At 40.6% G+C, this 24,771-nt stretch overlaps 1 protein-coding gene across 3 annotated transcripts in view; it reads left to right on the plus strand.

Moving 5' to 3' along the window:
• The window catches only part of PAN3 (poly(A) specific ribonuclease subunit PAN3), a 57,658-nt gene that overhangs the window by 31,153 nt on the left and 1,734 nt on the right, over positions 1 to 24,771 (plus strand). For 2 of the 3 annotated variants that reach the window (XM_028726399.2, XM_028726402.2), the window contains 13 exons: positions 3,973 to 4,123; positions 7,603 to 7,850; positions 9,875 to 9,979; positions 11,710 to 11,767; positions 12,868 to 13,029; positions 13,323 to 13,439; positions 13,533 to 13,634; positions 17,534 to 17,699; positions 18,497 to 18,584; positions 20,188 to 20,327; positions 21,358 to 21,487; positions 22,743 to 22,807; positions 23,625 to 23,763. In XM_028726399.2, the coding sequence (XP_028582232.2) occupies positions 3,973 to 4,123; positions 7,603 to 7,850; positions 9,875 to 9,979; positions 11,710 to 11,767; positions 12,868 to 13,029; positions 13,323 to 13,439; positions 13,533 to 13,634; positions 17,534 to 17,699; positions 18,497 to 18,584; positions 20,188 to 20,327; positions 21,358 to 21,487; positions 22,743 to 22,807; positions 23,625 to 23,763 (1,671 nt within the window). The remainder of the gene's footprint in view (positions 1 to 3,972; positions 4,124 to 7,602; positions 7,851 to 9,874; positions 9,980 to 11,709; positions 11,768 to 12,867; positions 13,030 to 13,322; positions 13,440 to 13,532; positions 13,635 to 17,533; positions 17,700 to 18,496; positions 18,585 to 20,187; positions 20,328 to 21,357; positions 21,488 to 22,742; positions 22,808 to 23,624; positions 23,764 to 24,771) is intronic. The other variant, XM_028726400.2, reaches the window with a different exon arrangement.

Here is a 24,771-nt window from a genome sequence, read left to right on the forward strand (position 1 = left end):
ATTTCCCTATGGGCTTGCTTCGCAAGACGAAACGTCTTGCGAGTTCTTGCGAGTTTCTTTCCTTTTTCTTAAAGCCGCTAAGCCGTTAAGAGCCGCTAAGCCATTAATAGCCACTAAGCCGCTAATAGCCACTAAGCCGCTAATAGCTGTGCTTCGCAAGACGAAAAAACCGCAAGACAAAGAGACTCGTGGAACGGATTAATTTCGTCTTGCGAGGCACCACTGTACAACATGTTATCTGTTAATTTGGTATCTCTCCCTCCTCCTTGGTCCAGCTGCAGCCCATCTTCAGTGAGGATGAGAATGTTGTACCTTAAGAAGATACAGAAGGTGCTTGCCTTAAGGCTATTTGTTGTGGGATGAGCATGCTAGTAATAGACCTGACAATAGAAGCAGAGCCTGAGGATCATAGTGCTTGTTTGAGAAAACCTACATTGTGCGAAAAGGTTTTGTACCTGAGTTCTGGCAGAAAGGGGAGAAACAATGTCTGTCTGCTGTCTGTGTACATGTCTGTTTTAAGGAAGAGGGAGAATGTTTATTGCTGTGATAGGTGCATACATTGATTTATGTAGAATATATCCAGGTATTTGTTGAGATTCCCTCAGGGTCCCGTCCAACTCTGCAATTTTATGATTCAATGTGGAAAAAGGAAATGGGAGTGGTGTAATTTTTAACGTTTGTGAAGACAGTTGGCTAATCAGCATTTTTATACTCTGTGAACAACTTAGCGTTATATTTTTCATTAAGTTGCATATGTTGTTTAGTCGTGTCCGACTCTTCGTGACCCCATTGACCAGAGCACGCCAGGCACTCCTGTCTTCCACTGCATATATATTTTGCTAAATAAGTAAAAATAAAATTGGCAATTTGGACTTTAAATGCTTGTGTTATCTGTTCTATTTATATCCTGTACTTGAAGATTTTATTAATGGCATAAAGATGTAAAATGAGGGCCTATGTATTCATTGAATCAAAGAGATAGTGAACAAAATATTTGTTCTTGATTGAATCAACAGCCAACTTGCCAATTTTTTAATTTATAAAAAAACCAGAGAAGATATTCACTAATTAATTAACCTGATCAAAGTAAAATGAAATCTTGTTTATGAATGAAACCCTTGTTTATGAATACTGCTTTTGTCTTAGAAGCCAAGTCTCCTACCTAGAACTCTTTTTTCTCCTTCGGAAAATTGCCTTGGAAGTGAAGGCTGACCTTAACATTAGCTGTAATACAACCACCTTGAATTTCCTCCCACCACTTTCATATGTATCTTTGGCAGACTATCTGGTATCCAAGCAGGGTTATCTTTCCCCCTTTATTGAAGAATTATCACACCAATCTAAAAACCATATATAAAAAAATCAAAAAGAAAATTTGTGATAGCAACACGAATGGAAAGAGTAAATACTAAATGACATAAGTACATTGGGTAAGACAGATCCATGAGCACAATCTCCAGATTTAAAATACACTCAAGCACAAGTAGGGGTGAAGTGAATTTTAAACTTTATTATTCTGCTAATGAATAAAAATGCTCAATTTAGCTATTTCTTGGTCATTTTACTGTCTCCCCTCTCTAACTCTAATTATGCTAAGCTTTTGTTAGCTATCTAATGGCTAACCATACTGTGATTAATAGATCTATTATAATTTCTCGTGGCACCTGGTAGTATTGTATCTTTTACATAGCCCAGTAGAACAATCAGTAGCCCATCAATTTTTTTTGACAGTTTAATGTTGGAAGTGTGGTGCTTAGTTGGTTGATAGGGTCAAAAGATACCCTAAATTTCTCAGGCAGCAGGTTTTTTAAAGTAGTCATTCTCAGTACAAGAATGTACAAAAGCTGTGGTCTGCAGGTGCCATCTTCACTGGAAGCCATGAAGGTCTTCTCAGTAGTGGTGAGTCACTGGTGACCAGTGAAGGAACTGTATATTCCAAACAATCTTCAAAGACAGCCCCATGTATGTACAATGCATTGCATAGTTAATCCTAGATATTACCATCGCATACATAACTGTCCAGGCCATCTTAGGCGCTGACGGAAGGCACTCCTTACCACAGACAAAGCTGAACCCAGGAGTACACACAGACCAGGAACATAGTCCTTTAGGAGGAGTGCAGCCCATCCAGAACAGGTCTCTTGGCTCAGGTGAACCACCTAAACCTAGAACTTCTGTTTATTGGCCCGCATCTGTCATGTGATTCTTTCTTTTGCTTTACTAATTCCAGGCACTGGATAGAAGAGGCACTGCCGCTTTCTGCTTTCACAGGAGGAAGTGCCTGTTCTGAAATGATGCTTGCTATGAAATGTGTATGCATCATTTAAAAATCGTGTGATTTCTTCAGAATTACTTTATGACAATGAAAACATATGCAGATTTTATATCTACATGCCTTAAGGGAACTGTTTCTGTGGCTTAAACAAGTTTGTCTTGTTGTGATGGATTTTTTGTGGTTTTTCTCTTGTGTAAGCAGACCTGTTTGTCATATTTAACAGAAAGGCAGCATCTACATGTTCTCAATACTGAATTGATTTAATAGGTGTATGATCAACCAAGATGTCTTTAATTGGATGATAGCACTAATTAATATCAATGCAGAGTTTATCCCTCAACTCCAAAAACATGAGGGCAGAGTCAAAAATGTAAGTGAAGAATTTGCCACTTATTTGCTATATGCTAATATAGGAGAGGGGAATTGGTCCTGGCCAGTGGGCTGGATCCAGAATTCCCCCACTCTTTGTGGGCTGCTTTGATGGATGGGTAGGGCTGCCTACCTGTCAGTCACCTGGTGTCTTCAGGTGATTCAACTTCAAAGGAAGAATCAGAGGTGTGTGTTCTAAATGCATTTCTGATACTTTCTTTCTTCTTTTGTAGCCATGCCTTGAACTGAAGCTGCAGAAGCAAAGGAAGAATCAGGAGCACCATCTAAGTGTGCTCTGGATTCTTCCTTTCTGGTTGTAATTTGGTGTTTTTTGAATATGATGTCAGGTGATGGACAGGTGGATGTGGGCCAAATTGAGAGGCCTGGCAGGTACACTTAGGGGGCTTAAGGCTCCCCACTGTTGTGATAATGCTCTACATTTAGTTTGCTTGTTATATTTGTATTCTGCCTTTGGTTCAAGTTGCCCAGAGCCGTATTTAACTTCTCAACAACCTTGCAAGGATTGTTCTACTGAGAAATTGTCATTTGTCCCAGTTAGCTTTCTGACAGCATCAGGTTTTGAATTAGAATTTCCCAAATACAACTTCAGCTTGTTTAAAAGTATGTAATGTAGAAAATCCTTAGAATTAAGGGGAAATGAACATCTTTAAAAACAAACATGTGCGAACAGAGATTAAAATGACTTCGCCAATAAAGTAGTTTTTGTAACTTAAAATAGGAAGCTTTCCTGAGAGCTGCTTACAATCTAGTTCTCTTAAGCATAATTGATTGCTCTAAGAGCTGGCCATTATTAGCATAATTGATACTTCTAATTCCACTTATAAACTCATAGTATTCCCAGTTTCCTTGCCTCAAAATATAGTTGAGCAGTGTGTAATGCAAACTTGTAGATTATGAAAGAAGTTGTATGGAAACAGAATTTCAAGTAGGTTTCCTATGACCAAGATTCAAGGAACTGCACATCTTCAGTCAAGGGAGCTGTACCTAGCTCATAGAATGTAAGACTCTTTTCTTTGGGCCACAGAAAGCCGTGTCTTATTACAAACTCTGTATGGTTTTGAAAGGTTTGCCATGCAGTATGCTGAGAATTGTCGGGCGGGGGGGGGGGGGGCAACAGTTCTAAAAACCCCGTTCAACTTTTGGAATTACCGGTAGTTGTAGTTCTTTGGATCCTGGCCTATGTCTGTTAGTTTTTAATAACCTACTAAAAATGTTTGCGTTCTTAACTTTAAACCCACTAATTTATTCAGTAAACAAATCTATTTTCACACTTAACACATACTCTGTTTTAATTTTTTTTTAAACAGACACCAAATCCCGCGGCAAGCGAGTTTATTCCTAAAGGAGGATCAACCTCCCGACTCAGTAATATGTCACAGTCAAATATATCTGCCTTCTCTCAAGCCTTGTTCTCTCATCCTTCCATGGGAGGTCCTGCAAACGCTGGGCTAGCTCCAGGTAAGCTTAGAGTAATTTATTTACACTAGCTTATGAATCACAGTAGCACTAGGGAAGCTTATTCCATCTAGGAACCGACTCTTCCTAAGCTCTATTTATTTAAAGTCTTACATAGCAGCCGTATCATCTTCAGGTGTTTGTTATCAGTTTTGTACCTACACTTTGCACATTGCAGCACCTTAAGTGTAATTCTTGCAGCCGTCAAGGTTTCCTGCAGCATCTTAGCATTACCAAGTTTTAGAAAGAGCTTGTAAGCTTTGTTTGCAACCGTCATTTAAGGGGTCTCTCTTAACTAAATTCATTTTCAGAATATTTAGAACTATCATTAACATTTTATCTGAAAAACGGAAGTACAAGATTATCTTGGAGGTATGAAAACAACAACCTACCAGGCAAAGGACAACTCCCCACCTCACCTCCAAAGCCTATGAATAGTTCCCAGCAAAGATAATATGTGAACATGTTTAAAGCCTATAAACCAGAAAGACTAGATCAGGGGTAGTCAACGTTTTTATACCAACCGCCCACTAATGCATCTTCCTTGATGGTAGAATTTCCTTACTCCCCACCAGTGCTCGATGGAAGGAGGATTCAACTTGTGCCGTAGAACCCCCTACTGCCCACCTAGAATCCTGAAACACCCACTAGTGAGCAGTAGGGACCAGATTGACAACCCCTGGACTAGATTATATGCATTCAGGGCTGTTGGAAGGAAGGAAGGAACTTCTAAGTAAAAACGATGGAGAAGAGCAGTGAACCGAGTGTGCGGGAAGCAGGATGCCGCCCTCTATAAAAGATTGACAAATGAAACATTGCACATTGTTAAAGCAATAATGCGAAGAGAATAGTAAGTGAGCAAGAAGAATCTAAGGTTATAGGACCACCTGTTAACATGGAATAACCTGGCTTTGGGGACAGAGTTGCTTTCAAAGTAGTACTAGGTACATTATTTTTCTAATTGTCAGTTTCGTCTGCTATATCTTGTTGGATCATATCGTTGGGCAGGAGTCGCTTAACAAGCCCTGTAAGTGGAAGACCTCCACAATCACTTGCGCTTGCACAACAGGACTTTCCCAACTCGTTCCTTGCTCCCCCTCCCCCCCACAAAATGGCGCGTGGGGGGGGGGAAGGTTGGAAAAACTCTGAGGGGAGGGGAGTTTGTTTCCATCGGACAAGCTGAGATGCTTGCACAGATGTTAATGCTGGCCATATCTCAACTTTGAATTCCACCCTTTGTTGTCTTGTGAATCACCCTGAGATCTTTTGACGAAGGGCGGTATGTAAATCTAATAAATAAAATAATTTGTTTCCATATTGTCGTGGCTATAGGTCACATACATGATTGCAGAAACTTTAGCTGCCTCAGAGTTTTCAGTACCCAGGTTTGGGGAAGTGGGTGGAGGTGGCTAAACAGGTTTATATTTGCAAAGTGCAGTATGCAAACAAGTTCTCTAGATAGCATAGCTCATAACTCCATGTAGCATGGAAATAGCATCTCTGTTTTTCATGCTGCAAAGCAGCTGCCTTATTCTCTAGTGCAGACAAAAACTAGTTTCACTTTCAAGTTTGGGGCAACCAGTGACGTTTATTTTAAAGAGAGGTCTATTGTCAGACCCATCTTAGGGAAGCAACCTTAGCCTGTCTTGCATGATGGGAAATAATTGAGGGTTGAGGAGGAAAATTAAGCCTCATAGTTTTATCGTAAGTCGTTACCTTGAAAATATGAATCTGCCTTAAATGAAGTCCATTTATCTGCCTAGTCCAGTGTTGTCAACTCTGGCAGTTTCTCTCCAGGATGATGCCTAGGACTTTTCCAAAGCCTTTCTGCCCAGAAATGTCATGGGTCTTAAACCTGGATCTTGTTCATACCAAGGTTTTTCTTTAGCAGTGAGCTATGGCTCTCCTGTGTGCCCCCTCCTTTCTGGGGCAGCCCCTCATGCCTCATACTGCATTAAGGAGGGGGCTGAGAAGCTTCTATGAATAGCACACATGGTGCTTTGAATCCTGATCTTTATGATAAAACCACAACTACAGTTTGTTTTTATTTAAGTTTGGAAAAAACACTTAACATCCATAATCATAGTCACAGGAAACATTGTAGTTTTATAGTATGTATGTATGTATGTATGTATGTATGTATGTATATAAATAAATAAACAATAGGTTGCACATCATATTTTGTTTCAGTGCTGAGTAAGTAGTACCTAGTTAATAAATTTGTCTTGACACTGCGTATAGTTTGGTTAGTTTGTGTAATTGTTGCAACCTGGTGGTGGTTGTTTTTTTTTAAATCTTCTGTGAAGGTGTCTATAAAAATCGTTGCAAATTATATGGCACAGACCTCAGTATTTTCCTTTCAGATGATTCTAGTTTGGTTTAAATAAGGCGTGGGGAATGTTTTTAGCTCCATGGGCCAGATTCTTATAAGGATCTGCCTTGCAGGGCAAATTTGACAGGTGTCAGTCAACTGATACCAGGGAGTTTGGTGCTTTGAAGTCTCAGGATTTCAAAGCAGGCAACAAGGCTGTGAAAGTGAAGGCTTCGTCCTTCCTTTTGCAGGAAAAACCTTTCCTTTAGCAGCGCCTTGCTGTCTGCTACAAGCACAGTCAAAATGAGTAGGTTAGGGTGCATGATAGTTGCCTGCAGGTAAACCTCATGCACCCAGACCAATACATCAATACATCAGCCAATTCACCATTGGGTGGAGGGGATCATGCTTAGCAAAGGGGTGGTGGTGCATAAGTGAGCTCCCTGCAGGTTGGTCTCTTTCATTCCTGGACCAAGCAGAATTGCCCTCCTTTCACATCAGGGTGGTTTAAGCAAGGGGGCAGGTGGTTGCAGTGGAGAAGTAGAGCAGACTCTTCTCCCTTACCCTTCTGCCACTGGTTCTTCTTAAAGACAAAGTGCAAGTTACTCCAAATAGTGCTTTTACAAAGGGCTTTTATCACTGCTCATTAGTGATGAGCAGGGATTAAATCCTGCTGCTTTGGCTGCATGATTCTGTTCCTTGCTTGGGAATAGGCCATACAGCTAATGTAGGAAGAATAAACCATGTCCTCCCATCCATCAGCTGTCCAGTGGGTTTGGAGTAATTGGCCTGACAAGGCAATCTTGGCCCACCAATCTGAAGTTCCCCATCCTTGGTTTAAAGAGAACTGTGGCAGTACCTGACGCTTTTTGTCTGCCATAGCAAAGTGGCACAGATGGAGCCAATGGAGTTGTATTTGAATAGCTTGAAAATGTTGCAAATATTTGCTGTTGCTTTTCTCACCCTTTGGGCAAAAGTTGGTATCTTTGTGGCTAACCATTTCATTTGAATCTTACATGTAAACTGGGATGTTTTAAAACGCCTTGTCCAGCTGTCCCAAGTCTGCTTTTATCTGCAAGGAAATATACCCCCCCCCCCAAGCCTTGGAGTCTGTTATGGCTGCAAATGCCTTTTCACTGCAAGTCTTCTTTTTTCCTTTTATTTTCATAAGGAATGTCATTGTCAGCAGGATCTTCTCCCCTTCATTCCCCTAAAATTACTCCTCACACGTCTCCTGCTCCTAGACGAAGAAGTCATACACCAAACCCAGCAAATTACATGGTGCCTACTAGTGCCTCTACGCCAGTTACTAATGCTGTCTCCCAGCCGCCAGCTGCTGGCCAGGTGATTCAGAAGGAAACTGTGGGTGGCACAACCTATTTCTATACTGACACAACTCCAGCACCTGTAACTGGAATGGTGAGAATTCCGTTTTATTTATGAAGGTATTTGTTATAATCCATAAATTAATGCTGGTATTCCATATAGTAATTACCACATTTCCAAGCTTGATTTGCATCTTGGCTGTTACTGACTGCCACTGTGGCTTCCTTTTCTGTCTTGCAAAGCTTTCCTATTTGCACACAGTTGGAGAAATAATTTATATACTGCCCTTTATCTCAGAATATTATATTATTTATTAACAAATAAATAATAAAACCACAGGGCAGTTTGCAGTATAAACACACAGAAACACATAACATACCAACAAACTAAACAACCTGCACCCAATAGTTCATGAGGCCATAGACCATTTAATTAGCCAAAGGCCTGTCAAGTAAAGGAATATTTTGGCCTGGCACCTAAATATTTGTAATGAAGGTATTGGATTAGCCCCCCTGGAGAGAGCATGCCACAAAGAAGGGCTCGGATGATGATCTCATGGTCCAGGGCGGTTCATATGGGGAGAGGTGGTCAGAATAAACCATGGTTTATCATGATGGGAATGAACCTAGATGAGCCTTGGACTTAAGTCCTTTCCTTTCCTCCACAAGTATGGCTGCAAGTAAGAGTGGAAGCTTCCTATTTCAATTAACGTTCATTTAGCATTCTATCCAAACCCTAAACTGGTCAATAATTATGGTTTGAAATTGGCTTTTTTCATACAAAGCTTAGTTTGAATGATATGAAAAACTCCAGAAACAGAAATGAAAGCTTCCAAACTCTTTCATCTGTGCAGTGGAGGAGTACATGAGCCTGAGGCTTGTTGAGTCTCCTTCCTTTCATGATAAACTGATTAAAGAGCAGCATGGGGAGAGCCATAGGTCTGCTGTCGATCACATGCTTTCGCATACGCAATGTTCTAGGTTCTGTTCCTTACATCTTCATTTAAACTCTTTCTGGTAGCCAGGGAAAGATCTCTGGCTGAGAAGGAGGGCCTGCCAGAGTAGGCACTACTAGACCAGAAAGACCAGTGATCAGATTCTGAAGAAGGCAGTTCCATGCTCTCAGAAGAATTACACAGGCAGCTGATGTATGAGTACGCCCTTTATTCATGGGATGATTGGCATAGAAATCTAGGAGCCTAGACTAGGTGGCATCAGAGATTCCCTCTATGTGAGATTGTATGTGCAGCTTTGTTGGCTTTTTATTTTAAGGCCATTGCCGCCTAAGAAAACTAGACATGCTCTCTGACATGGCAGAATCTGTTGTATCTTGAGCCCTTAGGGCAGGTAACAGCAGCATTTGGCAAACCTTGTGCATGACTTGGGTAGTTTGCCACCATGATGCTTTCATTGGAATGTTATATACTTTCTTAAGTATAAGATAAATACAACCTATTCTGCCACCCACTCTGTTAGTCTTTATGGTCTGTCTATCTATCTATGTTACCCCACTGTTCAGCTCTGAGAATCTAGGCTAGTGACACTTAAAAGAATTAATGAACAATAACAGCATCAGCTTAAAAAAATTAATTTCAAAAAATACAACACAAAAATAAGTATCAGTTTAAACTAAAATTCAATGAAGGATTAAAGCCTGGGCTTGGTACCAATAAGTTTCAGCACCATACCTCCTCCATGAATGGGGTGGTGCTACCTCCGAAAAGACTCCCAAGCTGCCACCTGCCTTACCTCCCTAAGCCAGGGGAACTCTGAGAAAGGCTTTTGAGGATGGTTATAGGATATGTTCAGGCTTGGGGTGTGCATTTTATGTAGCCCTTATTGCCTAACCAGATTCATATTCCTTCTGCTGACCCTGTACTAATATTTTGCACACTTTCCATACAAACTTATTTTTCTCCCAGAATTTCAAGTTTGGATTTTGAAAGTAATTAATTCAAATGCTGATGACTTTGCAGCCGCAACCATAAGTATGCACCCATAAGTATGCTCATCCTTTTTTTGATATGGCTTGTGTGGAACCACTTCAGAGGGCTTTTAAAAGGTCTCATAACTTTTCAAATCCTAAAAACTGTCTGTTCCAAATTTTATCTTCAATAGGTGTTCCCAAATTACCACATTTATCCTCCAACTGCGCCTCATGTTGCTTACATGCAGCCAAAAGCAAATGCACCTTCTTTCTTCATGGCAGATGAACTCAGACAGGTAAGTTCTTTCTAGTAATATTCTAACAGATTTCCTCCCACCACAAAATTTCTCTGCCACCTTCCGCTTGCCCAAAGTTATCTGCAATGCTGTATCATAAAAAAAGAACTTTGTTTCTGGGGAAATTAATGATATTTAAGTAAGCAGGTAAAATAGGTATATAAAAACAGTATTGATGGTGTTTGGGATATGCGTCCTCTTTGGCTGCAATCTTATGCACACTTGCTTGGGAGTAAAAATACCTTTTACATCTTACCTTTGCCAACCACACCATGGCAGAAGTCTGTGCGAAAGCTATTCTTGTTAGCCACAGGCCTAACTTCTTAAATATTTCCTACACACACAGTATTGGCAGAACAGATGGTGAATCAGTTTTAAACAGGGTTGGGTTACTGTTTCCTCTCAGATGTTGTTGGAATATAACCCCTATCATCCCAGTCTGTTGGTCATGCTGGCTGGGGCTGATGGTATCTTTGCTACAAGGTGACTTTTTCAAAGCCATCCATGCCATGGAAAATGCCTTATTAAAGAAACTTAACCCACTGCCTCTTCACCTTTTCTATATCTGCTTTTTGGAGTGGGCTGCCAAGTATGTCTGTTCTTGCTGTGATAGTTTGAAACCTTAGGGCTCTTCCTGCAGCATTGCAATTTGTCTTCCCTACCTCACTGCAAATGTAAAGCACTTTCTGTCATATCAGACTCCATCTGGCGAAACTGAGTTAGAACTCAAAATCATCTCAGTAAATTGGAAACATTTTCAGCAAAAAGTAGAAACTTAATAAGGACAAATACAAGTCTCTTCTTTACTAGAAACAGATTGCTGCCAAAGAAATGTGGGTCAGTCAAGTAACAATACGGAAAAGGGCCTTAACCTTAGTTTAAAACAAAGTTTGCCTAAGCATCACTACATGGCCTTGCAAAATAATCACGAGGGACATAAAAGGCGACTTCTGTACTCTGTGCTGTATTCTGATTTGTTGAGGCCTTTGGATTACCATGTTCAGTACATAGTTTACTAGCCTGCTTTTTACTCATTAGAAGTCTGACGGAGGACAGGTCAGCCTGGGCTCCTTTGGGAGGAAGGTCAGAACAGAAATTTCATAAACAGAGTTCTGTCCTTCCCCCAGCAGCACACTCACTTTCCTGGATGCAATTCTTCATCGTTTAGCATGAATTCAAAGCCACTCCTGATTGAAGTGTGATAGAAGATAGGAGTTGTTAATGTCTGCCATTGAGCAGAGAAGATTGAGAGTAGCTTCATTAGTGTTCAGATGAAATGGTGGTTGCCCTGAGAAGGATAGAGACTGGCAATGTATATATGGGGGACAAGAAATAAAACTTGAACTGCAGTCTTGGCTAGGCTTTAGAAATACCATTCTACAATGAAAGAAGAGCAGAACCTTGGTTCAGATTCCCCAGGATGCAGAGGTCTGTGGTGGAGTTACCTGAAGATCAGGTTTGACAAACAATTTGATGGGGCTGGTTCAGGCGGGTTCAGTAGATGAACTGACTGAGTGACTATAGGGTCTCTTAAAGGTTGCTTCCAGCCATGTCCTTAGACAAGGATAGCTTTAGTTAGGGATTCTGCTTCTATAAGGGGGTTCTGATAGTCCAAGTCCTTTTTCAGGTCTGTTTCTATGGTTTTGTGATTAACCGAAGCAGCATATAAGAAACAGCAAACTAGAATTTCATGTCCTTATTGGTAAGACTGCCAAAATGTATTCCTATAGGAGCTGATCAACAGACACTTAATTACAATGGCTCAGATAGATCAAGCAGATATGCCTGGTAAGTAACTAAAGATCCTGAATTTAAATTGCATTTTTAAGCCAGTCTTTTGCTTGCTGTGTTTGCTACCGCAGTTAGATATATGAATAATCAATTTGCATATTAAAGCAAAGCCATTCTGAATGCAGGATTGACTATAATCCAGTGGAATCTCTGTATTAGGTTCTTTCAGGCTCCTTTTCAATGTATTTATTAGTAGTGCACAATCCAAACTTTCTTTCTTTCTTTAAATAATTCGTATAATGCAACCCTCAGGAAATGTTTGTTACGTGGATGAGACAGTCTGTGAAAATAAGTACTGTACAAAATCTCTCGTGCTTCAGTGGATCTCTTCTGTCTTTTGTTTATTTGTTTTTCTTCTTCAAAAACAAAATGCATCATATTTGAAATTCAAAGTGATATATAACAAAAAGTTTTGCAAAATGGCATAATAATAACGTATGAAACTAGGTCTGCTGCTCCTGTCTGAATAAAAACGTCTTCAGTTCTTAATGAGTGCCAGTTACTGCACTTGATTTAGATGTGAACTGCTATACTGAATCTCATCAGGGTGCTTCCAAGACAAATTTAACAATGTCTCTGTGCATAAGGCTCTGTCAGGTCTCAGTGCATCAAAGTGTACAATGTGTTCAACAAGGCAGGAATAAAAGCTTGCCTTAAACTGGTAATGTAATAAAACTCCCATAAGTATCTTCTAGTAGAGTTTACCCTTAGGGTTTACACACTCAGGTTTTAGATTTTTGGTTCTTGTCCTGCTCTTCTCCCATTATGACCAACTGGCACCAAGCATTCCTACCCCATCTATAAAATAAGCGAATCAGGATCTTAGTGCATATACTGAACGCGCTTTTCTTCAGTATTGGAGATTTCTGAATTTTCCAAAGCAAACCTGCGTGTTGTGGTAAAAGTTGTATAGGATTTGCATCAAAGTTTGTTGTCAGAGCTTTGTTACAGTCTTCTAAACCAGTGTGTGTGTGTGTGTGTGTGTGTGTGTGTGTGTGTGTGTGTGTATTGTCTTGTCATTGAATTGCTTTGTCTGTAATAACTCTTTTCTTCATAATTTTAAGTAGTGTCTAATGTATTTCCGTAAACTGGTTTAGCTGTCCCAACAGAAGTTGACAGCTACCACAGCCTTTTCCCTCTGGAGCCACTGCCACCACCCAATCGGATACAGAAAACAAGCAACTTTGGGTATATAACATCATGCTACAAAGCTGTAAATAGCAAAGATGATCTGCCATATTGCCTTCGGAGGATACATGGTGAGGGAAATTACAAATTCTCATATTTTAAAAATTCAGTTCTACCAGTACTTAAGCCTTAAAACATTTGTGTTTCTTTGTCAATAAACCTCAAACTGGATTTAAAATCAAATTCTTCCTTTTAAATAACGGAATGGAATTGGGTATGGCTAATAATCCATAAAGCAGGCTATGATCAGATGTGTGTTTTTTGGGTTGTGTCTTTTGCTAGCACTCTAGTACTTTAGAATAAATGTGAAAGCGACATTAAAATAGCCAAAAATCTTTGAAATGTGAAAGATTTTCTTTCTCAGGTTTTCGTCTTGTTAACACAAAGTGCATGGTGCTGGTTGACATGTGGAAAAAAATCCAACACTCAAACATTGTCACATTGCGAGAAGTATTCACCACTAAAGCATTTGGAGAACATTGTAAGTTTCTTATTTTTAAGATGTTAGCCAATCGTATTGGAAGACTTGCATCAATTGCATAGCTAATTCTCACCTCGGACTTCTTTTGAAAAGCTCTTGTGTTTGCCTATGACTTCCACGCTGGAGGAGAGACTATGATGAGCAGACACTTCAATGATCCTAGTGCTGATGCCTATTTCACAAAAAGGAAGTGGGGTAAGGCCAGCAAATGAGATCTATGTTTTTGTTTTTCCAGTGGACAAAAATTAGGGAACTACAGTTGAAGTATTGTAACTTTGCATTGTACGTAGCTTTGCTGCAATTTAGGCTTCTTGAAGTGTTCAGAACATAATGTATACATGGCGATTGTGCTGGTTATTGCAAACTGGTTTTGATGCTGCATTCACATTGGGCTCTCACTGTAATACTCTATTACTATAGGTAATATAGTTTGGTGGATCAGGCTGGAGGACATTACTCTCTTAGGGTAAGGCACCCCCCCCCCTCTAGTGATGACAAGCAGGGTTCTAGAAAGTCTTTTGCCTCCAAATGGGAGTCACCTCTTTTCCTTTACAGCAAAAAAACTAAAGGAAAGGGGAGAGAAAACAAAGAACCCAAAGGGGGAAAACCTGCACTAACAAAAAGGCAGGAGGAGGGGGTATCTTGCACTAAAACCCCCACATTGCTAGGGGGCAAGAGGAACAAAGGGGAATGAGAGGCAGTTAAGACATGCTAAAAGAAGATTCTCAGATTTAAGGCAAAAAGAAGACCAGCAAACAAGCCAGGAAGAAGAAGAAGAAGAAGAAGAAGAAGAAGAAGAAGAAGAAGAAGAAGAAGAAGAAGAAGAAGAAGAAGAAGGAGGAGGAGGAGGAGGAGGAGGAGGAGGAGGAGGAGGAGGAGGAGGAGTTTGGACTTGATACCCCACTTTATCACTATCCTAAGGAGTCTCAAAGCGGATAACATTCTCCTTTCCCTTCCTCCCCCACAACAAACACTCTGTGAGGTGAGTGGGGCTGAGAGACTGCAATGAAGTGTGACTGGCCCAAGGTCACCCAGCAGCTGCATGTGGAGGAGCGGAGACGCGAACCCGGTTCCCCAGATTACAAGACTACCCTCTTAACCACTACACCACACTGGCAAGCCTCTGAGGAGAACAAGCCAGACCCAGTCATTCCCAACCACAGACTGGGTTGGCCTGATGAGTGGGGTGACCCTCCCACCAGATAGGAGGCAGAAGACTTTCTAGGACCCCACCTGTCATCACCAGAGGGAGCTGTCATTCCCTATCAGAGGAACGTCCTCCATCCCAATCCACAAACTGGAATTCACAGTAAGAATTCCCATGAAGACTAAGGTATTCAATGCATTCGTTTTTTCACCCTGAGGACTTTTGACCGTACAGTGAAAGTTCTCTTCCCTCTTCTTTCTCCATTCACACCATAAATCTGATCTGAGTTTCTCCCAACCCTTTGGAGCTTGGTGGGTTGAGTTCAGTTGCTTGCAGTGTGGCTTGGTGTGTGTGGGGTTTTTTTTTGGGGGGGGGGTCCTAGGTTGTTGGGTCAGGTTAGCCATTTGTAATGGTGGTGTGGTTTTTTAAAAAGAGGCATTTGTACAAAGGGCAAAACTTACGGAACGGAACTGTGTGTGTGTGTGTGTGTGTGTGTGTAGAAACAGGGTTTTGTTGTAATTTTCTCATTTCCCTTAATTTGCATTTGGCAGCACAAGGCTTCATATTAAGATAGGGTCTCTTAGTACATTGTGCTTTAAACAGCTTCATCACTTGTTAGTAAAACTGGTATTTGACAGTTAAAGGAAGAGAATTGTGGTTACATGGTGGTTTTTCCACATTGTATTCTGCTGTCACCATGTGGTTAGTCTTTTTTTGCCTTGTCATTTGTTAACACCATCCAGAATTTTATTGTCTAGGATGTGGTATAATAAAGTTTTCTGACAGATGAATGAAGGCATAACAGGTTCGGTTTATTTCTGCACTGAACACCTGTGAACCAGGGGCTAGTGGTGCCCCGGTTAACATCCCTTGAATGTGGCAGCTCCTGTTGGTTTGAGCAGGAAGTTGCTTATCTTCAAACCGGAACGAAAACCCAAACCGCTAGAGTGGAGGCAGGGGGGAGATGCAGAACTGAAAGCAAACATTTAATGTGATCAGGCTTACTGAAAGAAACAAAATCCATTTTTTAGATGTATTATTGATTTCACACAACAGACTAAACCAGTTTTCCACAAATCCACAGCAGATTGAAGGCAGCAGTGTGTGTTTCCTAAATTGCTGTGTTTTGTAGTTACTAAAAGTATTTCCTCATTCAGTATTGCTTGTGTAAAGATCCTCACTTTTGTCAGGCTAAAAGTAGAAAGCTTATTCCGGAAATGCTGTATTTCTGTGTGCACTTGAGAGGCATTTGTATGCACATCTGTGTGACCCATCAAGGTCGGTTAGATTATAATTGTTTGAAGACCCTCGCGCAAGTATGGCAAACTAAAGGAGGGGGGGATACTCCCTGTAGTTAAAAATGCATTTCAAGGGGGTTGTTGCAGGAGAAAGGTCATGCCCAATAGTATGTTTGCAGTGCAAAGTAGCTAAACTGCTCTGGTACCAAACACCAAAGCTGCTCTTCAAACCTGGGGTACTAAAGAGCTATTTGTGGGAAGTCATCCTTGAGTGGAATTCCTCTTGAGGGCAATGTTCATGATACATGCCTTTGAATCACAACTCAGATCTACATTGTATTTGGGCTTCATTATTCACAGTTCTAGGGACGTGGGTGGCACTGTGGGTTAAACCACAGAGCCTAGGGCTTGCCAACCAGAAGGTCGGCGGTTTGAATCCCCACGACGGGGTGAGCTCCCGTTGCTCAGTCCCTGCTCCTGCCAACCTACCAGTTCGAAAGCACGTCAAAGTGCAAGTAGATAAATAGGTACCGCTCCAGCAGGAAGGTAAACGGCGTTTCCATGTGCTGCTCTGGTTCGCCAGAAGTGGTTTAGTCATGCTGGCCACATGACCTGGAAGCTGTCTGCGGACAAACGCCGGCTCCCTCGGCCAATAAAGCGAGATGAGCGCCGCAACCCCAGAGTCGGTCACGACTGGACCTAATGGTCAGGGGTCCCTTTACCTTATTCACAGTTCTGGCGTTAACAAACACACCCAAACACCATTCCTTTTCTTCAGAACTCAGGTCGTATTAACCTGCTTGGCTATCTTTGAAAAACATGGGGAGTTTTTGAAAGATAATAGCTGTAGTATATTGCCAGAAGTACATATTTCCTCAGCAAAGTGCTTGATTCATTGAAAGGCTCTTAAAGGGTTACTGTCAAACAACAGTCATGAAACAAAACCCTAGGATGAAAAACGTGAAGCGTTCCAAATCTAATGAGTCATAGTATTTGTTGCTTGTGTATTTGAGCATATGTTTTAAACATGCGATGGGATTTGGGTTCATTAACTTGGATACCTTTTTTGTTTTTATATGGAAATACAGAAACAACATTGCTTCTGATGTAGTATGAATAGGGGCTTTGGCAGTGTATGTTTGCTTCTTTTGCTGCTTGCTTGGTACATTTGAAGAGCCCTGCTCGCTGTCAGGCCAGTAGCCCATCTAATCCAGTCTGACATAATATATAACTAGAAATGCTTGTGATAAGGTCACAAGCAGGGCGTGGTGCCAGTAATGCTGCCCCTTTGCTGCCATCCAGCAACTGGTGCTCAGTGGCACACTGCCTTAAACATTAATATTCTACTAAGCCATCTTTGCTAATAGCAATTTATGGGTAAACAAATGTATAATCCCCCTTTAAAGCTGCTTAAGCCGGTGGACGGTGCCACATCTTGTGGCAGCCAGTACCAAAAATTAATTATGATACACTAAGGGATTGTAGCTGCACAATAAAATTCCAGCTTTATACATTGTGTCTTACAATTAAAAGTAAAACAAAACAGCAGCTGTAATTGGGTTGGGTGTTCTTACAATTGCCAGTTGCTTTGAAATAAAGCAGATAATGATTTTAATTAGCATTTTGAAAGAACTTTTGTATTCATTATCCAAACACTTACACAGCTGAAAGTTGTAGATTTCATTCATTTTCTCCCATTCTTCTGATAGGTCAGCATGATGGACCTTTGCCTCGGCAACATGCGGGGTTGTTGCCAGAATCCCTGATTTGGGCCTACATTGTGCAGCTCAGCTCTGCATTGCGGACCATTCATACAGCAGGATTGGCCTGTCGGGTGATGGACCCCACCAAGATTCTGGTAACTGGAAAAACAAGGTAACATGAAACACGTTTTACCATTGCATTGTTGGTAATCCAAGGTGGTGAAGCCAGCTAAATTTCAGGAACATAGATGCAGAGCTTCTCCCCAAGGGCAAGCTTGTTTTGGAGCAAAAAAATAGAAATGGCGCTAGTCTCCTAGTTTGTGAAAACTGTAGTCATGAAACCTGCCAAAGTTCAATTGAACAAAGCCAGAGGCTATCGTGCTAGGTGATTTTACATTCATTTTAAAATACTGGCTAAGTCTTGTCTGGTTGTAGCTGGTTTTTTCTCACTGTCCTTGCCCCTTCCTGAAAGTATGTTCTGTGAAATAAAATAAAAAAAGGAGAGAGCTATGATTTTTGTTTGTTAGGAAAAAAATGATTTGGAAAGAAGGCCACCCAGATAGTCCAACTCTGCCACTTGCACGTTTATTCTCACAGTCAAAACATCCCTCCCCCTTATCACTCTGATTGGAGGGTCCCCAGAAAATAAATCACTGTGATTCAAAGTTACACCTGTTCATCAGAACGAAAGATCCCCCACAGACACACTCAGAAATTTAGGGAGTCTCTTATCCGACTCAAGACACCTTGAGAACCTTTCCTGCATCATCCCAATTTTCCACATAGTTTGGGTGTGCACAGAGTCAGTGCACCCTCCTTCTACCCTCGCAGATTGATAAACAGTTGGCATTAATACCAGTTTGTTAGCAAAACTTTGCTGATGTAACTAAAGAAGTCGCAGAGCAAGTCTAACAAGCAGACTAAGGAGTTTTATAATTCTATTCTTTATATAACCCTTCTCCCATCAAGGTTGCGAGTGAACTGCGTTGGAGTCTTTGATGTGTTAACATTTGATAACAGCCAAAACAATCCCCTGGCCCTCATGGCCCAGTATCAGGTAAGATCACAATATTGTCCCCTTTACTTCATGTTATTTGGTTAGTGAATATTCATCAATGATTGCATTATTTTTATATTGCTTTTTCCCTTCCTTAAGAACATTTGGTGTTGACATGCTTTTCTTTACTCTGTACATTTGCTTTCTTTGAGAAGTGCAACTGGATGAACTTTATTAAAGCAGCCTCCTCTACTGGTAGCATTAAAACATAAAAGATTTGCCTTTGCATATAGGCAAGGACTGCCATTCATTAGTTGCCATTACAATTTATGCAGCACTAGCAGTGCTTTGCAAAGTTTTGGAAGCAAAATGCAGGCAAGTCCCTGTCTCTGTAACGAACTTACAATTTAAGATAGAGAGTGCATGGAAAACAGATTAGAGCAAAGGATAGTGAGGGATACATTTGAATCAGTGATATCAAACTTGGGTATATTGTGCATAAATTAAAAGAAATGTCTCATCCTTTCTAAAACCCTCTTCAACAACAACCAATAATGGGAGATGGGAGGAAGTCTAGCTGATTCTCAGAACTAAAGAAACACCTTAGCTTTGTCAACAACAATCATACTAACTTCTTCCAGATGGAATGGAGAGCATGCAAGTTTGCCATAAAACCAAATTGTTTTTTCTTCTTTTTTCTTAACTTTCCACTAAATGAAAAACACCTCAGTCCAGCCGGTAAAGCACAATATATATTGTTAAGTTTACAACTGTTTTACGTGTTCACCTCTTTGTTTGGAAAGGATTCTCTTCACCTGTTGGCAGAAAAGTGAGAGGGCTGTGTAGGTAGGCATACGTACTTTTGACATCAACTTTAGGAAAATAGGGCCAATTGTTCCTGTGAAGTACTGCATTCAAGAAGCCAATTAATTGTTTTAAGACTTGAAACTTGAAGTGCCGCTATATGCTTTTGCAATGCATATATTTGTAAATTTAATTTTTAAAAAAATCTGAAAAGAATATTTAGCTTTCCAAGATATGTATAGTTGCTTGAAGTGTAAGTTAAGGGAGAGGGTGGGAGAAAGGAAACTGGATGTTGAGATTGATGGAGAATAGTGAATTGACCTGTTCACAGCCCTAGTAGCTTATAGTAAGTGTTCTAAAAGGGGAATAACGTTTGTGGGGAGGGACACATGTCCTGAGGTTAATGTGCTCCCCGCCTTGCACTGTACACTTTCGGGTGGAAAGAAAGAGAAAACGCCATGGTTCTCACTCTCCAAAGGCCTCCTCTCCTTAAACAACTATTTAAATGCACAGATTCAGGGCTGGCTGTCGGCACCAAACAAAGCCCTCTAGCTTTGCATAGCACAGCAAAGAAAAAAGTATCAGAACAGAAAAAATGAATTTCCTTCTTTTCTCCCCTCCCCCTCCATAGTGATGCAAATTGGGTAAAGGAGAGAGTTTTAAGTGGAGCTGAACTTGACTATATGGCATCATATTTCTTAAAAGAAACATATGTGATGAAGTGGTTTGTGATAATTTTTTCAGTTTTGAGCATTATGATAAATTGGTCCCATCTAAGGTATTCTTTTTTTTCCAATGCTAGGAAAGCTAATGATATTCTACTGACCCTGGTTAGACTTATTTGTTCACTTTTCTTTAGCAAGCAGACTTGATCTCCCTTGGGAAGGTGGTGTTGTCTTTGGCTTGCAATTCTCTGGCAGGAATTCAGAGGGAGAATTTGCAGAAAGCAATGGAACTGGTGACAATCAACTATTCCTCTGATTTGAAGAATCTTATTTTGTAAGTTACTTTGAAATCAACTTATTTTAAAACTAGGTTAAAACGTGCCAGTGACAATTTGCTTACGGTTTGTTCATGCACATTGTTAAATTGGGAGTGGCGGTTCATGGGATGTTTCTACATCGAATGTGTGTGCACAAGATCCTCTCTAGCATGATAACTTGTACCTTGGTACAGCACCTATGTGGAAGGATTTCTGTATGATTGTTCAGATATAGAGAGGGATGGCGGTGAGTGGGGAAGGTGTAGGAACAAAATTTATTTACCCTCCTAATTAGGAACATTGTGTAGCTGAATCTCTTGAGTTACTGTTGACTTGTACTGAAATTAGCATGAACTTAAAAAAAATTCTTGTCCTTAACCTCGAACTTAAGCATTTTTCAGATCCTAATATATTTGTTAGACAGAGGGGCTTCTCGGTAGTGGCGCCCACCCTGTGGAACACCCTCCCTTCAGATGTGAAGGAAATAAGCAGCTATCCTATTTTTAAAAGACATCTGAAGGCAGCCCTGTTCAGGGAAGTTTTTAATATTCAATGCTGTACTGTTTTTAACACTTGATTGGGAGCCGCCCAGAGTGGCTAGGGAAACTCAGCCAGATGGGTGGGGTATAAATAATAAATTATGATTATGATTATGATTATATTGGAATTCAAATTCCCATTCTGCCATGAGGCAGTCACAACCTATTCTGCCTTACAATATTGTTGTGAGGATAAAACATGGGAACCAGGTGTGCTGCCTGAAGTTCTTGGAAGAAGAGCAGGATAAAAGGAAAAATGGAAAACAACTTTGCAGTACATCATCAGCCAGTCACATAAATATAGCCTTGAATGTCACCTCCTAATGGTGCTACTGTCTTTCACATAGCTGCAGTGGTGTTAAATGTTCTGTATATGAAGTAGAGCTTTGTGCCATATTTTCACTTTTATAGATTAATAAAATTAGCTTTCACAGATGGAACCTCTTTTAAAAGAAACTTATTTCTTTAGCCCTGTTTTTAAAGTAACTTTTAAAAACTGCCTTGTTAGGTATTTGCTGACTGACCAAAACAGGCTTCGAAGTGTAAATGATATCATGCCTATGATTGGTGCAAGATTCTATACTCAATTGGATGCTGCCCAAATGAGAAATGATGTAATAGAAGAAGACCTTGCAAAGGTAAATGCAAAGATAGTGCACATTCATCTCTATTTTCTTAGGGAAGCTGATATTGCCAACAGGTTCCCAAAGTCTGTAAATGTAGTACGATTGAGACCTGCCATCCTGCCATAGGGTGATGTACCCATCTGCCCCTACCCCCCACCCCCGTTGCTGTTTAAATGATAAGGCATTTGGGAAGATACTGTGTTACAGATCAGTGGTTTTCCAGCCTCAGAGTCTCCACAAATTTCACTTTGATCCATACATATTCACATACCTCATTGGCTAATAATCCTATTTGGTGGAATGGTAAAGCTATTAACTTCTGCCCATTTTAGAAAGGCAATGGTGAGATGCAAGGTATCTCAGCTAAGATGCTAACTGGCTGGCAGTGTTTGAAACTCCCATTTTTCTAGACGCATTTTGAGATAGGGAATTTCATTAGCACGAGCAGTTTCTGAGCTTTGGATACAGTACTGTGCCTAAGATTTAGGTTCAAACTACAGAGTGGAAGGAAAGGAAGACCTTTTCCTGCCTTCCCACTTCCACCTACTCGCTGAAGACTAGAGAAGAGACCCTCTTAAGAATATTAGGGGGGTGGGCAGGGGAAGGACTAGACCATGTGAAAAATGAACATAATGTTTTAGCTGCAGTTCATTCATTTTCAGCTTCGTATTGTTGTTATGAAAAACCGCGCCTAGACATTCCGTTGCTGTGCCCATAACCTAGGTTTAAGGTGCCATTTAGCTCCTAGCTTTCATATCTCAGTTTCTAACACTGCCTGCCGAAGGGCACCTTGCCCTGCAGCGGTCTTCAAATAACAGCACTGATTGGAGCTCAAAATGGATCTTGGAGGCATGATGGAAATCGCTGCCCAGTGCTGTGATACAGCTTTCTGAAAAAATGAAGGCAAACCTACTACTTAGATCATAAAGATGTGGAAGTATATGAAAGTATACTAGTCCTCTTCTGTTCTCCTGTGATTATCAAGCAAGGTGTGATTTCCTGAATAGTCTTTTTTAAGATTAAAAATAGTTAAGGAGGTCTTTCTCCATTTTGTATGGAGTGCAAAAACTTAAGTTGAACTAAGTCCTCATTAAAATCAACACGACAGACATTATTTAAGTCCCATTGCTTTCAGTGAAATGTAAGTTTTATTCCTCCCCTCCCCCCGATCTAACTATATGGTTATTTGATTATAATTTATACTTTTAATAGAAGAGCAAAATATAAATAGTGATTGTCAAGCTTTTATTTTTCTCTTGTCATTTAGGAAGTTCAGAATGGAAGATTATTTCGGCTTCTTGCAAAATTGGGAACAATCAATGAGAGGCCAGAGTAAGGAATTCAGCATTTTCTGCATCAGTGTGTTATAAAGAGGCACCACAAAGAGTCTTGAATGTTCACGCATGATGATGGACTTGCAAAGTATAGAAGCCTCTGAAAGATGGGCTAGGTTACTTTGGTCAATTTGGTAGCACACTGTCCAGAACTTCTTTGTATGTGAATATGTGTTTACCACTCACTTTTCAGTTGGATAATAGAAACTGGTTTGAGGCTTGTCTGAAGATAGAGAATTACTAGTGTAAGGTGATGTTTCATAAGTTGCAAGATTCCAAACGATTTTAAAACTCCAAACTATTGGTGCATTCTTGGGAAGGTATTTCAGTTTTTTCTCCCAACAGCAGCAAATACTCTCCAAGTGCATACAGTTGCTACAGTGCCAACTCTGGAGACTGGGAACAGTAATTGATAATTGTAGAGATTGCATTCTCCTGGACACTGTAAGTCTGACCTCAATGACTAATGATGCCAAATGTAACCTTAAGCAATAGATTGTTTCATCCAGAGCATTAGGAACTGGTAGGGATCCCCCCCCCCCGCTTAAAAACCTTATTAACCTGGTTTTCAAAATCAGCGAAATTATGATATCAGGAAAGAGATGTGCAGCATAGTTGCTTAAGATGCTTTTAGCCCCATGAAAATATTGTTTTTAATTTTAAACTCTGGACTGAAGGGTGTATCACACATTCCTCCTTCTTAAATTGTGGTGGGGAATAGCTTGCTACAAAGCAGAAACTTCTTCAGAAAACACTTAGTCTGAGATGTTTATGAACTTGTACTAAGCAACACAAAACGCTCTGTTTTACAATAGATTTCAGAAGGACCCAACATGGTCAGAAACTGGAGACAGATACCTCCTGAAGCTGTTTAGGGATCATCTTTTTCATCAGGTGACAGAAACGGGCACTCCTTGGATAGACCTCAGTCACATTATCTCTTGTCTTAACAAGGTAAATGAGTGACTGTATTTTACATTTATTGCAGATAAACTATGTAACTAGTCTGTCTTTCCTCCTCCTGTTATTTTTAATTGGGCTGCAAGCAAGTTGTCTTAAAGCAGATATGGTTCTCAGATTGGTCTTCAGCTGTGTGTGCAGGTGAGTTCACACGGTGTGCATGGTGGCGCTGTTAAAATGCCCTAGGTGTCAGTGGTGCAAATGAGTGCTTCATTGGCTGCATCAGAAGCAATGTTTGCATGTGAGACACACTGGCCTGGCTCAGATAGGACACTAAACCCTACCTTTGTGGTACAGTGATGCATTGCAGGGAGCCTTGGACTTGCCTGCTCCCCTCTTCATCTGTGTTTTAAAACTAACTGGCTCTACATCTGTCAAGGACAAATTGTTTGTAGTTTAAACTGTGGTTTATTGAAATATGCCAGGATCAAACCGTAGTTTCTGACCATGAATTGTTTCCATAAAAACCGTAGTTTAAACCTACCAGTTTGTTTTTGTCAGATGTGACAAACTGTGCTCAGCTTAAAAAGCAAATTCTTCCAGTTTGGTAGCTTCACTGGAGGAGGAGAAAGGAGGAAGGGGAGCATCAGCTCAAAGGTAAACCAGGCTTTCCCCCGTTGTGCTGCTAAACCAGGCACCCCCAAACTCGGTCTTCCAGATGTTTTGGGACTACAACTCCCATCATCCCTGACCACTGGTCCTGTTAGCTAGGGATGATGGGAGTTGTAGTCCCCAAACATCTGGAGTTTGGCCAAGTTTGGGGGTTCCTGTGCTAAGTTGTGGTTTAGCTTTACATCTGAACCCTGACCTCTCTTGTACATATTCAGTGAAAATTCTATTGTTGTGTCTAGTTCAAAATGGTTGACCTCTTACCATTAAATTTAGAAGCTGATAGGGATCTCTTCGTTCAATTTAGACTTTGAGGAACAAAATGCCCAATGCACTTAGACTAGACCAATCCCTATCTTTTCCCAGTCCACTTGCCCTAAAGCTATTTGTTGT

This window comes from Podarcis muralis, chromosome 4 (genome assembly GCF_964188315.1).
Source record: "Podarcis muralis chromosome 4, rPodMur119.hap1.1, whole genome shotgun sequence".
In the NCBI taxonomy this organism is placed as follows: Eukaryota; Metazoa; Chordata; class Lepidosauria; order Squamata; family Lacertidae; genus Podarcis; species Podarcis muralis.